At 42.9% G+C, this 16,613-nt stretch overlaps 1 protein-coding gene across 1 annotated transcript in view; it reads left to right on the forward strand.

The window, feature by feature from the left end:
• The first annotated feature begins 253 nt into the window (after positions 1 to 253).
• Positions 254 to 16,613, forward strand: part of HIRA (histone cell cycle regulator) — a 57,450-nt gene continuing 41,090 nt past the window's right edge. Inside the window, exons 1-12 of the mRNA XM_082243315.1 lie at positions 254 to 453; positions 4,466 to 4,528; positions 5,888 to 5,998; positions 6,158 to 6,248; positions 8,131 to 8,225; positions 8,332 to 8,427; positions 8,911 to 9,071; positions 9,291 to 9,458; positions 9,859 to 9,972; positions 11,921 to 11,991; positions 15,613 to 15,718; positions 15,884 to 16,099. Of these exons, the coding sequence (XP_082099441.1) occupies positions 417 to 453; positions 4,466 to 4,528; positions 5,888 to 5,998; positions 6,158 to 6,248; positions 8,131 to 8,225; positions 8,332 to 8,427; positions 8,911 to 9,071; positions 9,291 to 9,458; positions 9,859 to 9,972; positions 11,921 to 11,991; positions 15,613 to 15,718; positions 15,884 to 16,099 (1,329 nt within the window). The 5' untranslated portion in view covers positions 254 to 416. The remainder of the gene's footprint in view (positions 454 to 4,465; positions 4,529 to 5,887; positions 5,999 to 6,157; positions 6,249 to 8,130; positions 8,226 to 8,331; positions 8,428 to 8,910; positions 9,072 to 9,290; positions 9,459 to 9,858; positions 9,973 to 11,920; positions 11,992 to 15,612; positions 15,719 to 15,883; positions 16,100 to 16,613) is intronic.

The raw sequence follows: 16,613 nt of genomic DNA on the forward strand, positions 1-16,613 counted from the left end.
TGTAGGAGCCGCTTGTTTGAGATGCAGCGTGCCTGAGCCCATAGAGAGCAGAGCAGAGCAGCCCAGTACTGTGCACTTTGTGTCCCCATATGGTGTGTGATGAGAGTGTGCCCCTAGCATGTCACAGTACAGTACACAGTCTGCGCTGTCCAGCACTGAGGCGCTTCCTCCGCACGGTGCGCTCTGCACAAGGAACGCCTCGCACCAGGTCCGTGTTTCCAGCAGGACGGATTTAAACCTTACATCCCGCGGGCTTCCGGTCTTGGTGCGGGCGCTGGAGCGGGATGGAGCGGCGCTGAGTGGTGGCTCCGAGGCGGGGAGAAGCCTGCACAGAGCGCTGTGTGGGGGAAGGACACAGCCCCGCGGCTCAATGGGCGGCCGAAGGTGACACCCTGCTTTGGGCACACCGCGGGACAATGAAGCTCCTGAAACCCGCTTGGGTTAACCACAATGGTGAGGCGGGAGGGTGAGAGTGTGTGGCCCCAAGGGGCCCCTAAACTTGGAGGGGATGTGGGGAGAAATTGCAGCGCTGGTAATGCTCATTGATTGCAATCCGGAGTGAGAGAGTTCCTGCAGCTTTAATTGCTACCTGTACAGGGGGGGTATGATATGGGGGGTCACTTCTAGTACTGTAGGTGCCCCCATTCACTTCTCTTTGTTCTTTCTCTAGTGTTAGAGCATAAAAAGCAATCTAATATGGAGCATCTGTCACCTGAGCATCTTCCTGACACCACACATGTCCCCAGGGGACACCATTGTGCAGCCACAGGGATGCATTCACCTGCAGAATATGATGCAAGCGCTGTCAGTGCAGATCTGTGCAGCCAGGAACACCTGTCACTTTAAAGCAGACCTTTTCTCTTTAAGTAAACACTCTGCATCATTGCACCCCCCCCCCCTGCAATCTAAAAATAGTTTTTTGTATGTTTTTGTTTACTTTTTTTTTTTTTTCTAATTTCTCCATCCTTATGAGATGTACTCACGTCGGATATCCCAGGATTCGCTTCCTCATAGGGCAAACCTGATGATACATCATCGGGGGCCAGCTCCAAGAATCTCAAGGAGACAGCTGGCTGCTGATGATGTATGGAAAAAAGATGGCGGCGTGGGAGATGCCTGTGGCAGCCAAGTGTTGGGTTACAGCAGGACAGCGCTGGATTGGCTGGGCTTGGGAGTATGTTTTTTTGTGAATAAGCCTAGCAACAAAGGTAAGGATTCATGCAGTCTCTTGCCATTTCTTGCACTTTTTTTTTTAGCAGCATTTTTGTGGGTGTTTACGCATGTTTCAGGTTTAAGTGTTTTTTTTTTTTTTCTCTAAAGCTGGCCCTACATTATACAATTTTCTTATTCATTTTCCTTAATATTTACCTGCAACTAGTGCAAGGGTCTATCTGATTGCATACAAATTGAAAGTGTTTGTTTGACATCATATTATGTAGTTTTGGTTAATCTAAAGGAAAAGTTTACAAGAAAACTGTATAATGTATTGGCAGCTTTATGCCAACCCAGCTGGCTTAACAAAAATAAACGAAGGAGCTCATTGTAGTATCTATGCGATGTTACTTCAGCGATCTCCCCACCAGGTATTGTGTTCTGACAGATAAGGAGGCACACGGAGCGCCTCTAAGTGCAGTATTGGTTTATTCAGAAGGGAGCACACAATATAAGTAACTCACATTTGGTAAAAGATCACAAGCTTAAAAATACTCCGGTGGTCTGTGAAGGTAGGCTGTAAAGTCCAAGTGTCCCGGGGAGAAAGATGGTGGCAGCCGAATAGATGGAGACGGAAAGGCCGGCCTGACATCTTCCGGGTTCAGCTGATGTCCGGGAACCAGACAGGAATGCAGAGTACGCCACGTGACATCACCGGAGCTAGGAAATGACGACGCGTTTCAGAGCATGCGCCAAGCTCACAATGGGCACGCACGCTCTTTTTTCAAGTGTAGGATCTACACATTGTGTTCTGACAGGATGCCCCCCTCTGCCAGATCACTCCAGTCAGCATTTCCAGCCATTGGTTGAGAGCGCTGAATGGATGCCGATTGGATGCTGGTTTTCCAACACACCCATTTGACAGAAGCCAGCCTGCCGTTCAGGCTGCTGTACACATGGGCCAAATTTAGACCAGTTTTTGTTGATTCAGCCCGTTATTCTACCAGGGTTGAGCCAGTGGAAATCTAGTTGTTAGGCAAAAAAAACCTGCATTCTTTTTGAATTCTATATGGGCTAAACATTGCCTCTCTGCTCTGAAAGAAGCTCATGTCCTTATTTAAATGACAAGCTTCAAGTGACACAATGCTCCGGTGTAAATGGGCACCTGGACATGGAAATCCCAGTGTGGAGCTTTGAAATGCTTCTGATGTAGTTCAAATTCGCACTTCAAATTGCTCAGGTGTGAACAAGAGCCTAAGAGGGGTTCTAAAAAAAAAAATGCACTGGGGTTAAAGCGGTGTTCCAGCTGTGGGGAAAAAAAAGAAAGGAAAGCAGCAGCTGCAAATACTGGCTCCACAGCCGGTTCCCTACTGCGCATGCGCAAAGTGCGCTGTGTATTCTCATTGGCTTGGTGGCGGAGAAAGGGGACGGAACTTCTGAGGGACGGCGCTGTCTCCGGGAAGTGGGGAAGGGTACCTGTCAAAAACAGGTATCCGTTCCCCCTCCCCCCTGAAAGGTGCCAAATGTGGCAGCGGAGGGGGAGGGGGGGGGGTGTAACTCTGCTTTAAGTTCCTCTTTAGGATGCAAATGAGCATTTGTGTTCTGGTTATTTTGTTCCTTATGCATTTGGGAGGTTTTTTTTGTACAGTGCTGTCATTTTTTAGGTTTTAGTGATATGTTATGTAAATAGCAAATGTGCTATCAACCTTAGCAGCCACTTAAATATTCCTATCTATTACACACAAAGACAGAACTCTGATACGCTTCGGATTTGCTTTTCACTGCCCATCTGCGATTTCCTTCCAGTACTTGTGTTGCAGTGAGCAGATGCAACAATCCTCTCTATAGAGGTGAATGCTAGCCCGACTCTATACATCTCTATAGAGCTTATAGTCACATCTACTCCCTACAGTATCGGCCTTTTGGCTAAGATCAAGTGTAGTATCTGTTCTTATCAGTTGGTATGGGCCTTAGCTAGTACCAGTATGACCGAAACCCGGAGCGCTCTGAGTTTTGAGGTATGGGAAGTAGGTCATCTGGGAAAGCATGTGGGGCCCGCCGCCTTCTGATTTGAATGGGTTGAACTGTCCTAACCAGTTTGAAGGGAGCGGGAAGCCGGTTCGGGGGGGCCGGCGGAACTGCTCCTGGATGTAATGGACTGAGGAACGGGATGGCGAGGGGGGGGCTTTCTCTCCTGGGTTGATCTGGCCTGTAGGGGGCCTGTCCCCAGTTGTAGGTAAGCTCTCCCCAAGCTGTCCAGGTTCTGATGTCTGCTGGTGGGGATAGGCTACATTTGGTCTGGCCGGGGGCTGAGATTGAAAAAGCCCGTAGTGTAAGTGCCCCTGGGGTGGCAGCCCAGGGGTGCCTTAATTTCTCACTGGTGAGGGGCAGCTCGCTGTGAGTTCTTTTGGCACCTTGGTCACTGCACTATGCACACCTTTTTCACACCTGCCTCTTGGGACAGGCCTTTTGGCTTGCACCAGAGGAATTTTTTATTCCGGCTGGAAGGCCTGCCTTGGTTCCTCACATGGCACCATTGCACTTTCCCCACTTCCCTTCCCCCACTTCTATGTTTTGTTTGTCTTTTTCTTTGGAGTCCGTCACCTGCACTGTCACCTTTGTTTTCTTTATTTGCACAGACTAGAGTGTGTGGGTCCTCGGGCCCTGCCTTAAGTCTTGGGAGGGGGTGGATATGGCCTTTTGGCTTAGTTCGCCCTCTCCCATGGGGTCTCCCTTCGGGGGAGCCCTACTTAGTACTCGGTGGGGGCTGTTTCGGCAGTCCCCCTGAAGAACGGGGTCTGTCTGGTTTCGGCCAGACAGACCATGAGTACCTTTTGTCCCTGTCAGGAGTCTTGCGCCCCGGGGGATTGAGGTTTCGGGTCCTACCTCTTCGGAGGGAAGACCATACGTTGTCGCACACCCTGTGCTTTTTTGTGTTCTCACTTTGTGTGTGTGCACTTTTTTATGCACCGGGTGGAGTCTTTTGAGTGTGTTGCACACGCTACGGGCTTTAAAAAAAAAAAAAAAAAAAAACAGGTGTCCAGAGGGAAAAATGGATGTAAACACTGCCTTGTCGTGCACAGAAGAGAGCCAGCCAGTTTTGAAGGGAACGTTGCTGCATCTGAGGTCTGTGTTTGGGTACAAAAGTGATGGATAGGAGCAGGGTTGGAAAACCCGTACAAGGATTTTAGAATAAAAAATACCTGTACTTTAATACAGTGAACAAATCTAATTGGGATTTTTGCATTGCCTATTTGTTTGCTACTTGTAAATGTTTAGAAATCACTTTAGCTTGTTTTTTGTTTCGTCTTAGGGAAGCCAATCTTTTCAGTGGATATTCACCCTGATGGCACAAAGTTCGCTACTGGAGGACAAGGTGTGTGGAAAACATTTGTATAATATGTTAAGGATATCAATATTTCCAAATTTGTGTTCTAGTAATGCAAGTCAGTTGTTCCTAAATGTTTCAACAACAACTTAGAGCAGAAAAATGCTCACCTTCAGTCTAGTGAAGCGGCGTTCTGGAGCTCCCCTCATGTCAGTGGCCGGTTTTCGGGTATCAGTCACCAGCTGTTTGAGGTGGCTGGGCCAAAATGACATCTCTCCGGAGATGTAGAGTTCGGTTAGCTTAGGCATTGCCGAATTTCTACTATGGACTGTACCCATCTGTCCACATTTAATGCAGAAGAGCCAAAGCATGTCTCGTCTGCATTAAAAATCCTGCCTGTTCACTCATTTTAATTTTTTACGCAAAGTTCCACTTCCAAGTCATATTAAAAAATCAGTGGATGAAGAGGAAGGTGCAGAATCTCAATTATTTATAAATATCAATGTCGGACTTGTTGCACAGCCTTGCCGTTTGTGGGTATGCAGTGGTTTTGCTGGGTCATCTTATTAAAAAAAAAAAAAAAAAAAAATAAAAAAAAAAAAGTTTTTCAGATTGTTAATATGCGTAATGCCTAGTACACCCGATAGGAAAATCAGACGAAAAATATATCTTTCAGAGCGATCATCCGATAATCTGATCATAAGTACGCAGCTTTTGAGAACTGATCACGACAGTTCATGCGAGAATATCCGAAGGGTGAAAAATTTTCTCCAGGATCACACCTGCTTGGAAATGAAAGAATACAAAACAATACATGACATCACTTCTGAAGCTGTATTCTGTCATACAAGAATTTTTGTAACTTATTGTTTTAAGATCTGAGACTAGCATGCAAAAAAAAAGAAAGAAAAAGACGATCATTCATGTGTACGATGCTTAAAAAGTTTTTTAGTTTTCAGTCAAAAATTTGTGATCTTACCTTACCACCTCCCACTTTTTAAAAAAAGTACACACTGCACCTTTGCAAAGCACAGACGTGTGCTTTACAAATGTGCATTGGGCTTTGCTTGCTTTGGGACTCTGAAGCAAGTAAAGCATTCAAATGAAAAAACATTTTGAAAAGGAGAGCCTGGTCACATTTACTTTCAAAGTCTTGTAACTGGCCTGTCCTCCTTTTAGAGTTATTTTTGCAGTTTTAAGCTGGAGACTCCATATTTCTTTTTACATTTTAAAAAGGGGTTGTGGATTGTAGGCTGTAGTGGGCAGAAACGTGGATCAGGTATAAATAGCCCTCATAAATCCCTTTTTATATCCTGTATTTATCCTGGATGGTTAAATGTTGCCCAACCAAAGTTTTTCTGTTTGGTAAGCATGTCACGGTTTTTGATTTTTATGTTGTCTTTCTAGGGCAAGACTCTGGAAAAGTTGTCATATGGAATATGCCACCTGTTGTTAAGGAGGAAGATGAAAAGAACGAAAGTATTCCCAAGATGTTGTGCCAGATGGACAACCACCTAGGTACCAAGTCACATCACTAAAGGTTGCGTTAGGTTTAACAACTTTGTTAATTGTGCCAAGTGCTACAGAGTTGGGGGGGAATGGCATTGAACAGCAGATACAGCGTGTTTTCTTGCATGCATAAAGAAATTGCATTAATCTTTGCATATTTTCTTTCAGCTTGTGTGAACTGTGTGCGATGGTCTAACAGTGGAGCATATTTAGCTTCTGGAGGAGATGATAAACTTATCATGGTGTGGAAAAGATCTGGGTGAGCAGAGCACTGCATCTTTAATTATGGACCATTTGGGGAAAAAAAAAACATTCACCATTGGACATTTGGTATATTCTGAATCTTCACTCATATTCCTGTACCTTACATAGATTTTAGGATTTTTGGTTTTCGGGCCTGCCTGAGCTCAGTTTAGATAAGAGAAACATAAAATCAAGACAGCACCCAGGTGTTGTTAGGTTTACTTGAAAACAATCTAAAATATTTTTTTTGATGGGCAATTCGGATGATTGCATTTTGGTAATGTGTGAAGCTAAGTGCAGCACATTGGGATGCCTTTATTTTGAATGCCACTACAGTGTACTTGTAAAAAAATATCCATTGCATATCTGTTAAAATGTGCACTGTGGTTCGTTGTCAGTCAATTCTAAACTAATGGGCTGCCCTAATGTTTGTGGTACTGCACCACAATGAATTAGACTACATGGACCCTGATAGTTTTACCCTCCTCCTTCAGCCCAGGGGGGAATACCTGTTGTCAGGCCTGAGCTTGGGCAGTTAAAATGTAAGCCTCCATGGTGTCTTAAACTTGTTGGTTGTAAAGGCTGAAGGTTTTTTACCTTCATGCATGCATGAAGGTAAAAAACCATCAATGTGCAGCTCCCCCCCCCCCCCCCCTAATATTTTTAAACAAAGCCCGTTCTCGATCCAACTATGTGCACAAGACCCAAGGCTCTGTCGGGTCTCTTCCCTCCTTATTGGCTGAAATTCAGCAGCAGGAGCCATCGGCTCCCGCTGCTGTCATTTACAGCTATTAAGGTGGGAATGGGGGGCAGTACTGAGTGGTGCTCTCTGCCTTATGGACGCAGAGAGCCAGCTTGGTGGGGGGCCCGGAGCGCTGGCGGGGGACTCGAGGAGAGGAGGATTGGGGCTGCTCTGTGCAAAACCTTTGCAAAGAGCAGGTACGTTTGACATGTTAAACAAAAAGGATGCTCCCAAGGGCTTTAAGGCAGCAAACAAGGTAAAGCTAATATATATATATATATATATATATATATATATATATATATATATATATATATATATATATATATATATATATATATAAAATATAATATAATTTTTTTTTTTTTTTAGCTTTACCTTTTTTGCAGCCTAAAAGCCCTTTGTTTTTGTCAAGTTTTAGGGTGAGAAGCACTTCCTTCACCCATGTGGGTGGGTATTGTTTACATTGTTAGTAGGACATGTTTTTCCTTTACAATCCCTCTAAGAGTCTGACCCTTGGCTGACATTTTTTCTTCTCTGACAGAGAATACAGCAATCACTGTGCGCTATGGCTGCACTTTTAGGTAACCACACAAGAGTGGAAGTTCAGATTCTTACATATGCAAATCTAGCAAGTTATTTTAATGCATCTGTACTCTGCCTGTAGACGAGACAAATTTAACTTCACAACCTGTTGGTTCCCTAGAGAAATGTTGCATGTAAATTAATCACATAACATAGTTTCTACAAACAATCTGATATGTAATCAGACAATAAAGGGAAACCTGTGGCATTTCCTTTTTTTAACCTCTTTACGACCATCTAAAGGCATGTGCATTGGCAAAAGTGTAGGCATGAACGCCCACACCTGCATCACTGGTTGGCCGATGTTTGTGCTGAGAGCTCGCCCACTGCGCACTTCCAGCACACAGACCAAACTGTCAAAAACAGCACTTGGTCCAGGCTGGTGGGACTGGATTCTGATTCTGTGATAGTGGTCACATGTTTGCCCATTCTTTCCACCCCCCCCCCCCCAAGTGTTCAGAACCGTTTAAAAGGACGCTGAAGCAGGCAGAAAGGAGTTAAAGTGGATCAGTTGATATATACATTTTATTATCCTATGTTAACTTTACTGTACGGTTTATTTATATCTTAGGTATATTGGACCCAGTACTGTTTTTGGCTCTAGTAGCAAACTTGCAAATGTAGAGCAGTGGCGCTGTCTCACCATTCTCAGGAATCATTCTGGAGGTAAGTGCATTGTAAATTGATTAAAAATACTTTTTTTTTTTAAATGTTGATTTTCTTGTGTATCCATGTATTTTTCCACTAACTACATTGTAAACCTGTTTCTCAGATGTAATGGATGTGGCATGGTCTCCGCATGATGCCTGGTTAGCTTCTTGTAGTGTGGATAATACGGTAGTTATATGGAATGCACTGAAGTTTCCAGGTAAGTGAGATAGATTCCCCTTCCCTGAAGATAATAGGGTCCTTAACGGCTCATTCAGATGGCAGAATAGGGCTGTCCTTCATGCAGAGCTGCTTGCAGATGCGGGTGGGTGCAGGCAGCCTATAGAAGTGGATGCGTGTGCAGCGCCGACACAAACACAATCGTACCTCAAAGTTTTATATGCGGGCAGGAGTGGGTGCACGGATGTAAACGCAGAGCCTCTGTATTTGGATCTGTGATCCAGCCCCTCCCTGCTTGTCAAAATTTGAGGTGTAATTGTCTGTGTTGACACTGTTTACGCACCTACTTCAATGGGCTGCCTGCACACAGTTCCAAGGTGGTTGCGCACACAGATCTGCCAGTGTTCTGCTTGGAGGACGGTATTAATCTGCCATCTGAATGAGTCATAAGGATAGTGATGCAACAATAATTGTACATTCACTAAAGCCTCTTAAATGGGTAATTTTTTCTTTTGCAATATAGAGATTATTGCCACATTGAGAGGCCACTCAGGACTGGTGAAGGGACTTACTTGGGATCCTGTAGGAAAGTACATTGCTTCTCAAGCTGATGACCACAGCTTGAAGGTCTGGCGAACCATGGACTGGCAGCTAGAAACCAGTATCACCAAACCATTTGATGAGGTACAAGTCATTTAGTGGGACGAGCATACATGACCTTAATGGCTGGACAAACAATTACAACGCTGTTTTAATTGCAAGATTTTTTCCCTTTCTTTTTCCCATGGAGTGCAAGAAAGTTACTGGTTTTTATTAGGTTATTTGACTATTATTTACTACTGTAACAGCAGTGGTTGAACCCAGCATGTAACTAACTCTTGGCACTCCAAACCTTTCTCACAGTGTGGAGGGACCACCCACGTCTTGCGTCTTAGTTGGTCCCCTGATGGACATTACCTGGTATCAGCTCATGCAATGAACAACTCTGGGCCAACAGCCCAGATTATTGAGCGTGATGGTTGGAAAACCAACATGGACTTTGTGGGACATCGAAAAGCAGTCACCGTTGTGGTAAGATCCACTGTACTTTTTATATTTCATAGAGAACATTTTTTTCTTTTTTCTACCTGCGACACTAACTTAGTTTTAACTGATGGGCAATTACTCTTGCTTTAAAATATATTCTGTTGCTTACAAGTGAATTATCTTTTGGATGAGTAGGTCAATGTATTGTTTGTTTATTTATAAGAAAAGTTTGTAAAAGAAGTATCGCTGTTGACCATAGCAGCTTGTAACTGTCCCCCTGGCATTTTCTAGTTTAGGTTTGACAGTGAAGATAAGTAATTTGGCTGTGCAGAATATTGACAGTTCATCTGCAGTGGCTTTTTCTTCTTGTGATCTTCTTAATGCTTAACAATGTTGTTGTCAGTTTGACTTAAGAAAACATTGTTCTGAACATTATTCTTTCTAGAAATTTAATCCAAAAATCTTCAAAAGGAAACAAAAGAATGGGAGTTCCAATAAGGCTAGTTGTCCATACTGCTGCTGTGCAGTAGGTAGCAAGGATCGTTCACTTTCTGTTTGGGTAAGTCAAAGCTTAATCTTAAAGCATCACATTTAATCTTTCCATGTGTTTGTTATCCTCAAACTGTTTTTACTTTGTCTGTTCTAGCTAACAAGTCATTGACAATCATGCAGCTAGTTTGACGCAGACCTTTATCCAATAGTGTGATTTTACCATGACCTGCCATCCCCCCTACACCTTCCTACAGTTAAACGTGAATGTGGTTTTTTTTTTTTTTTTTTTTTTGTTTTTGAACTGGTGCCATGTATTTGTGCTGCAAAGGGGAGAATTACATTTCCTCCCCAAACCTCTCCCCACGCGTGCACAAATTTGCCACAGGGCTTTGGGTCTCGCGCAAGCTCTGCAGCACGTGCAAGGTCCCCCCCCCCCGAACACCTGTGCATTGGCTAGATTTTCCGCACATTTGCAAGGATGGCTATTAGGGAATTCCCAAAATGTCGTCCTCTTTGCAAATGTGCAGGAAATCCCATGCGCAGATGTGCCACAGGGCTCTGCCAGGACCCAAAGGCTGGGCAGAGCCTTTCAGGACATCTGCACACACATACTACAATGGCAGCGCCAGTGGAGGATTGAGAAGAGCTGCTACTGAGCTGGACTAAAGTATCTGCAAATTTCTAATAATGTGGTCCCCAAGCTACTTTTCTTTTGTAAGGAAATAATTGCACTGACCTGTGTGTCTGCAGTGTTGGAACGCCTAAATAATTCCCGCACAATGTCTGAATAATTTAGAATAAATAGAAAGATGAATCTTGCAATTATTTTTCTCAGGTTGATTTCATAATGTAGATTAGGTGCATAGGTCATACCAAGGAGCTGCATGTGACTCTGTTCCCTTTGTTGCGTGTCAAAAAATGTTAATTAGTTTCCTATGATGATTTTTCCTCCCTTATTATTTTTTTTTTTTTTTTTTTAATTAAGGCTAAGTTCATCTTTCAGAGCATGTTGCATCCATAATTTGGGTGTAATGTTTTTAACGTGCAACAGACCTCTCCCCCAAACCCGTTTTCACATTTAACAAAAAATAGTGTGGCCATGCAGGGCTCCACCCTCACAGCTGCATCATTTATTCATAACGATCTTTGAATGCGAGAACTACAAGTACCGTCAGCCGTTGCAGCTGATGGTTAGTAGTTCTCAATGAATGTATACAAGGTACAGGCTTGTCTTTGGGAGCCTGACATTGCACCCCTGTTCCACTGATTACGGGTACAATGCTTTGCAGGCTCTTGAGGGCGAAAAACAAAAAATGCACATTTTTTTTTTTTTTTTTTTCTCCTGCACAAAAAATAATTTTCTTCCCCCCTCCCCCCCCCCCCCCCTAAAGGTGAACTTAGCCTTTAAGCGTTATGCTATGCAAGAATATATTAATGTGGTTGTAAAGGCTGAAGGTTCTATACTTTCATACTTTCTATGCATGAAGGTAAAAACCTCAGGTGTGCTGCTCCCCCCACAGCCCCCTGAATACTTGCCTGATCCCGATCCAGTGCTGTGCATGGGAGCCTTGGCTCTCCCGGGTTTCCCTCTCCTCATTGGCTGAGAAAAAGCAGCAGGAGCCATCGGCAGTCACATCACAGCCAGTGAGGAGGGAGCAGGGACGGGGCTGAGCCGTCATCTCTGTGTCTTATAGACACAAGCGGCTCGGGAGCAAACATGCACAATTGCCCCCAGAGCAAGCAGCTAGCTATGGGGGCACTCATCTGGGGGGGTCTGAGAGCACTGGCAGGTGACCCAAGAAGAGGGGCTCCTCTGTGCAAAACAATTACACAGAGCAGGTAAGTATACCATGTTTTGTTTTTAAAACAAAAAATCTGTAGCTTTCTGCAAATTGTCTCCTTTTTTTTTTTTTTCTGACAGTTTAGTACTACATATTTGTAACATACCAGTTTTTCAATATAACAAAAAACAGGACTTTGCTAGTAATAATGGAGAATATTTTTATTTTCTGTAGCTTACCTGCCTTAAGAGACCATTGGTGGTAATCCATGATCTGTTTGACAAATCTATAATGGACATCTCATGGTAATTGTTTTCTTTTGTTTGCTATAGTATTCAAGTTTTATTTATTTTTTTATCCAAAAGTGGACAGCGCTATCATTATTATAATGGTGTATTCATATTCTCTAAACTTGTATACACTATAAATGCAAAATACAATATGTGCAAAAATTACATTCATAAAATTGCAATGTGCAGAAAATACAAAATATTGTGCAAAAGAGTGTGCAACAATTTCTAATACGGTTGATACAATTTTTTTTTTTTTTTATCTTGTAAAATAATGCAAAAAAGTCCATAATATAAAAAAAATTAATGCAAAATAAGTTCATATAATCAGATCCCTAAAATTTCCAAGTTGCATAAATTGTGCAATGAGAAATGCAAAGAATGCAAAAAAAAATAGTGACTTCTTCCCCAAATTCTTCCGGTAAGTGCCAAACACCCAGTGCTGGCCCACTGCCACCACCAGAAGTCCTAAATGAACTCATCAGAGCTTGATGCTGGTAAGATTATAAACCAGCCAATGCGCATAGAAATCATAGAAGGAAGCCCGCCGCTTCCACTCAAAATGACACCTCCTGATGATGCACCCATATATTTCACCGCTTAGATAATGGAAGAAACAAGAACGGAACCTTCCATAACATAAAAACATCTAAAATGTATTTGTTAAAAACAAGTAATGTACTCAAATTTCTGTGTGTCTCCACTGACACAAGTATAACAGCAAAATAGTATTACCAAGTCACCTCCAGCCAAAAACCAAGTCGTGAGCAGGAACTTGGTGTGCATGGTGACGTCACGTCCTAGCCCCACTCTACACATCTCTTCATCTGACGTCCCCCCCCCCCCCCCCTTTTTTTTTTTTTTTTTTTGTTCTCTTTACTAATTTTAATCAAAGTGCATTGTACTGCACGTAAAGAGGGTTCACAATAAAAAGAGCTTGGCAACCTGTACACGTCATCCCCTCCAGCCTTTGCTTTGCATTCTGGGAGCTGTTTGTCATCACTCCCAGGAGGCTGGAATCAGGAAGAACTCCCAGAACACTCCCTGGAATCAGGAAGAAGGACACAGCAGATTACACTGCGGCTTCAGATGCCCACATCCAAGATGGCCGCGCCCAGACAGCATTTTTAAAAAGATTTTGACTAAAATCCAATACTGTACACCTTGTAAGTATGAGAATAGCGGTTCTGTAAAGGGCGATGGATTAGTAATATAGGGGTATTTTTACTTAAAGCGGAGTTCCGGCCTCAAATACCTTTTTTAAGTCCAAGTCCACACTGATGCAAATTCTATGTTGATTATAACTGATCTGAAAGGCATAGGTTTGCATGTCATCTGAAGAAAACATTGTTTACTATGGAAGCCATTAATATCTGTGCGGTGTGATTGTGACCCAGTTAAAAAAGGGTCCTGTGTGGATTTTGTGCAAATTTTATCTCCAGCTATGCCAAATCCCCTTAGAAATCACATTAGAATCACACCTGTCACAATGGAAATCGCAATGAGAAATCTCATCAGATTAGCACCACATCAGTGTGAACCAAGACTCAAGTGTAAAGTATACAAACCAGGGATGTTATACTGAGCAGCTCGGGTTTCTGCACACCTCATAAGCACAAATTTGAAGCCCAAGCTGGAGTCCAATAAGTTCTTCATGATACTTTAGTTTTTGGTAAAATTATATGTGATCTGGAACATCCAAACAGACCCAGCAGAATGCTAACAGGTTGCAGCCGAAGCCTTGGCCATAGCTGTTGATTAGGGCTTCAGCTGGAATGCGTTAAGAGTTCTGCTGGTTTTTTTTTTTTTTTGTATGTTCCAGATTGCTTATCTTTGACAAAATAAAGTATTGTTAAAGCGGAACTAAAGGGATTAATACTTCCCTTTCCAATGGTCCCTCGCCGACACCGACATCTTTTCCGTGTGCTCTTCTTTGGCCATATCCATTGGCTAGCATGGAATGATGTCACTGCTGTGCATATACAGGGGGCCATTACTTCAGTAAACAGAGACCAGCCTGGCACTGTAGTTTACTGTAGAAGACAGCGAGCAGGCAGGTAGTGTCATTCTATTGCAGAAGAGACAGAGAAAGTCCCAACAAGCCTGCTTGCTCACTGCTTGTTACAGTGGGACTCCAGTTAAGCTTAAGGACTGTTCTCAGAAGTCAGCTCTCTAAATTTTGTATTTTAAAGCGTAGGCAAAGAAACCATTAAAAATACTTGTTTTATCTGTTGGAAAAAACAAATTCCTTTCAGTTGATTTTTCTAATCCAGGTACCCATGGCAGAAACTATACCTGGCCATATTTACTTTCCTCACTGCAGTGAAAGTAATATTGCTTTGTAAAGGCTGTGATTGGATAATGAAGAAGCAACAGCCCACATCTGAGGGAATTGGACTGTGCAATGCAGAAAGCCTGATTGGCTTGCAGTTCTGCACTGTTCTCTCTCAGAATTTTGATACACAGGCGGTTATAAAAGGTTAGCACAAAGTCAGATTAAGCTACTGTTTTTAGTTTTAATATAAAGTTAATGAAAACATAACTTAAAGCGGAGTTCCACCCAAAAGTGGAACTTCCGCTTTAGGGAGTTCTGACCCCCTGACATGCCACATTTGGCATGTCATTTTTTTGGGGGGGGAGCGGGTACCTAGTTTTGACAGGTACCCGTTCCCACTTCCGCTCGGAGCGACGCGGCGCCCTGAACGGAAGTTCTCCTCTCCCCCTCCCTCCCTGCAATCTTCTGGGACACGTCAGAGGTCCCAGAAGATTGCCGGCCAATCAAGACGCGCATCGCGACTCGCGCATGCGCAGTGGGTACCCGGCTGTGAAGCCGCAAACTGTCACAGCCGGGTGCCCACAGCAGTGATGCCGAGGGAGAGGATCGAGGCTTCGGGCGGCCGCATCTCTGGACCGGTGAGTGAATGGCTGGAACTCCGCTTTAATAACTGCTAGTCAAATAGAAAGTTATACCTGAGAAAAAGAGGAGAGGGGTGAGAGACACACTTTAAGAACTACAGTCTTTTTAAAGAACTAACTTTTTAAGAACTACAGTCTTTTTAGGTTGTCCCTAGAACAGAAAGTAAGGTGAAATCTCTCTGACAAAGCCCTGGATAGCAGTAAAACCTGTCGGGAGTGGGGGGGGGGGGGTTTGGGAATAGATTTACCTTGTTTGAAATTGTGTATTTAAAAAAGTATGTTTTTCAGTATAGGGGAGATCATACATAAATATAGGGACAGCCTTTCTAACTTCTGATTGGAACTCTGGACAGTAATCGTTAGTAGCCAGAAGCAATGAGCAGTTTATTTGTGGCTAGAAAAAATTTTGAGTTGCAGTGTTGTGAAATATCTTTTGTGTGGATTGTTTCCACACCCACTTTTTTTCTTTCTTGGTTTATAGTGTATGTTATCCACATGTTCTGTTAATAGTGTACAAGTGTTGTAATGAACTTGTAATACTCTATGTGTAATAATAAAAAAAAAATGTTCTTCCAGTCACTGCTGCCCTAAGGGTTTCATTCATGAGTTAAACTCTGGACAAGTGACAGATGCTTTTATCTTTCTACGCCCATGTTCTGCTTTCCAACCACTTCATTATTTTAGCATTTCATAACTGTTTGTCCCCTGGGTTATTTACAGGACGTTAAATGGGCTGGGCATACTGGTCTGTTCAATGGATGGTTCAGTAGCTTACTTGGATTTTTCACAAGATGAGCTGGGTGATCCACTGAGTGAAGAGGAGAAGGTAATGAAACCTTCCATATTCGGTATGGTTTTTTTTTTTTTTTTACTACTTTTTCCTCACTCCGTATGGGAGGATTCTTCTGCTCAAAGCGGTTACCTCTTCTTTGTATATTTGCTTCAAGTTATTTTATTTATATTAATAAATCCTTTACATATTCCATTACAGAATAACATCCACCAAAGCACTTATGGAAAAAGTCTTGCCATCACAACAGGGTCCCAGATTCCTAACACCATCATAGAGAACCCTGAAATGCTGAAGTTTCAGCAGAAGCAGCAAGCACAGCAGGATGGAGAACATGGTGCAGCTACACACAGGGAGACCCAGGCTCCAAAAGTTGCCAGCATGGTAAATGGAGAGAGCCTGGAAGACATCAGGAAGGTACTGCATTGTAATGAAACAGCAACACATCTGCACTTATATAAACTTTTTATTAATTTGAACTGTACTTCTTGTACATTATTAGTATTTATAAGTTTGCTAATGCTGTGCCAGCTTTAAAGGAAAGCTCCAGTTTTGTTCTAAGGTATTTTTTTTTTTCAGATTTATTGTAGCTTCCTTATTCTAAAGTCATCTTAAAAATGAAATATCTTTAGAGAGCCATAAAAGTGTTTGGGAGGCTCTAGCGTCACCTGGAACACTTTTTTTTTTTTTTTTTTCTTACCTGAAAGCCAATTGCCCACTGCTATAACTGTGAGCTTGCTTTAGGTTATTGACTACCAGAACGTTTATAAATATTCCTTGGTAGGCAAAGGGTAAATAAGTCTTTCTATATATCGTGCATCCCAGGATATAGGGTATCTTCGTATCCATTTCAATAGGGTTATGCTGCCATCTTCAGGTGATTGGACAGTTTTTTTTGCTAGTGCTTTACGTGATCATGTCTGTGTACTCT

The sequence above is a fragment of the Pelophylax lessonae genome (genome assembly GCF_965119305.1).
Source record: "Pelophylax lessonae genome assembly, chromosome: 1".
NCBI classification, from domain to species: Eukaryota; Metazoa; Chordata; class Amphibia; order Anura; family Ranidae; genus Pelophylax; species Pelophylax lessonae.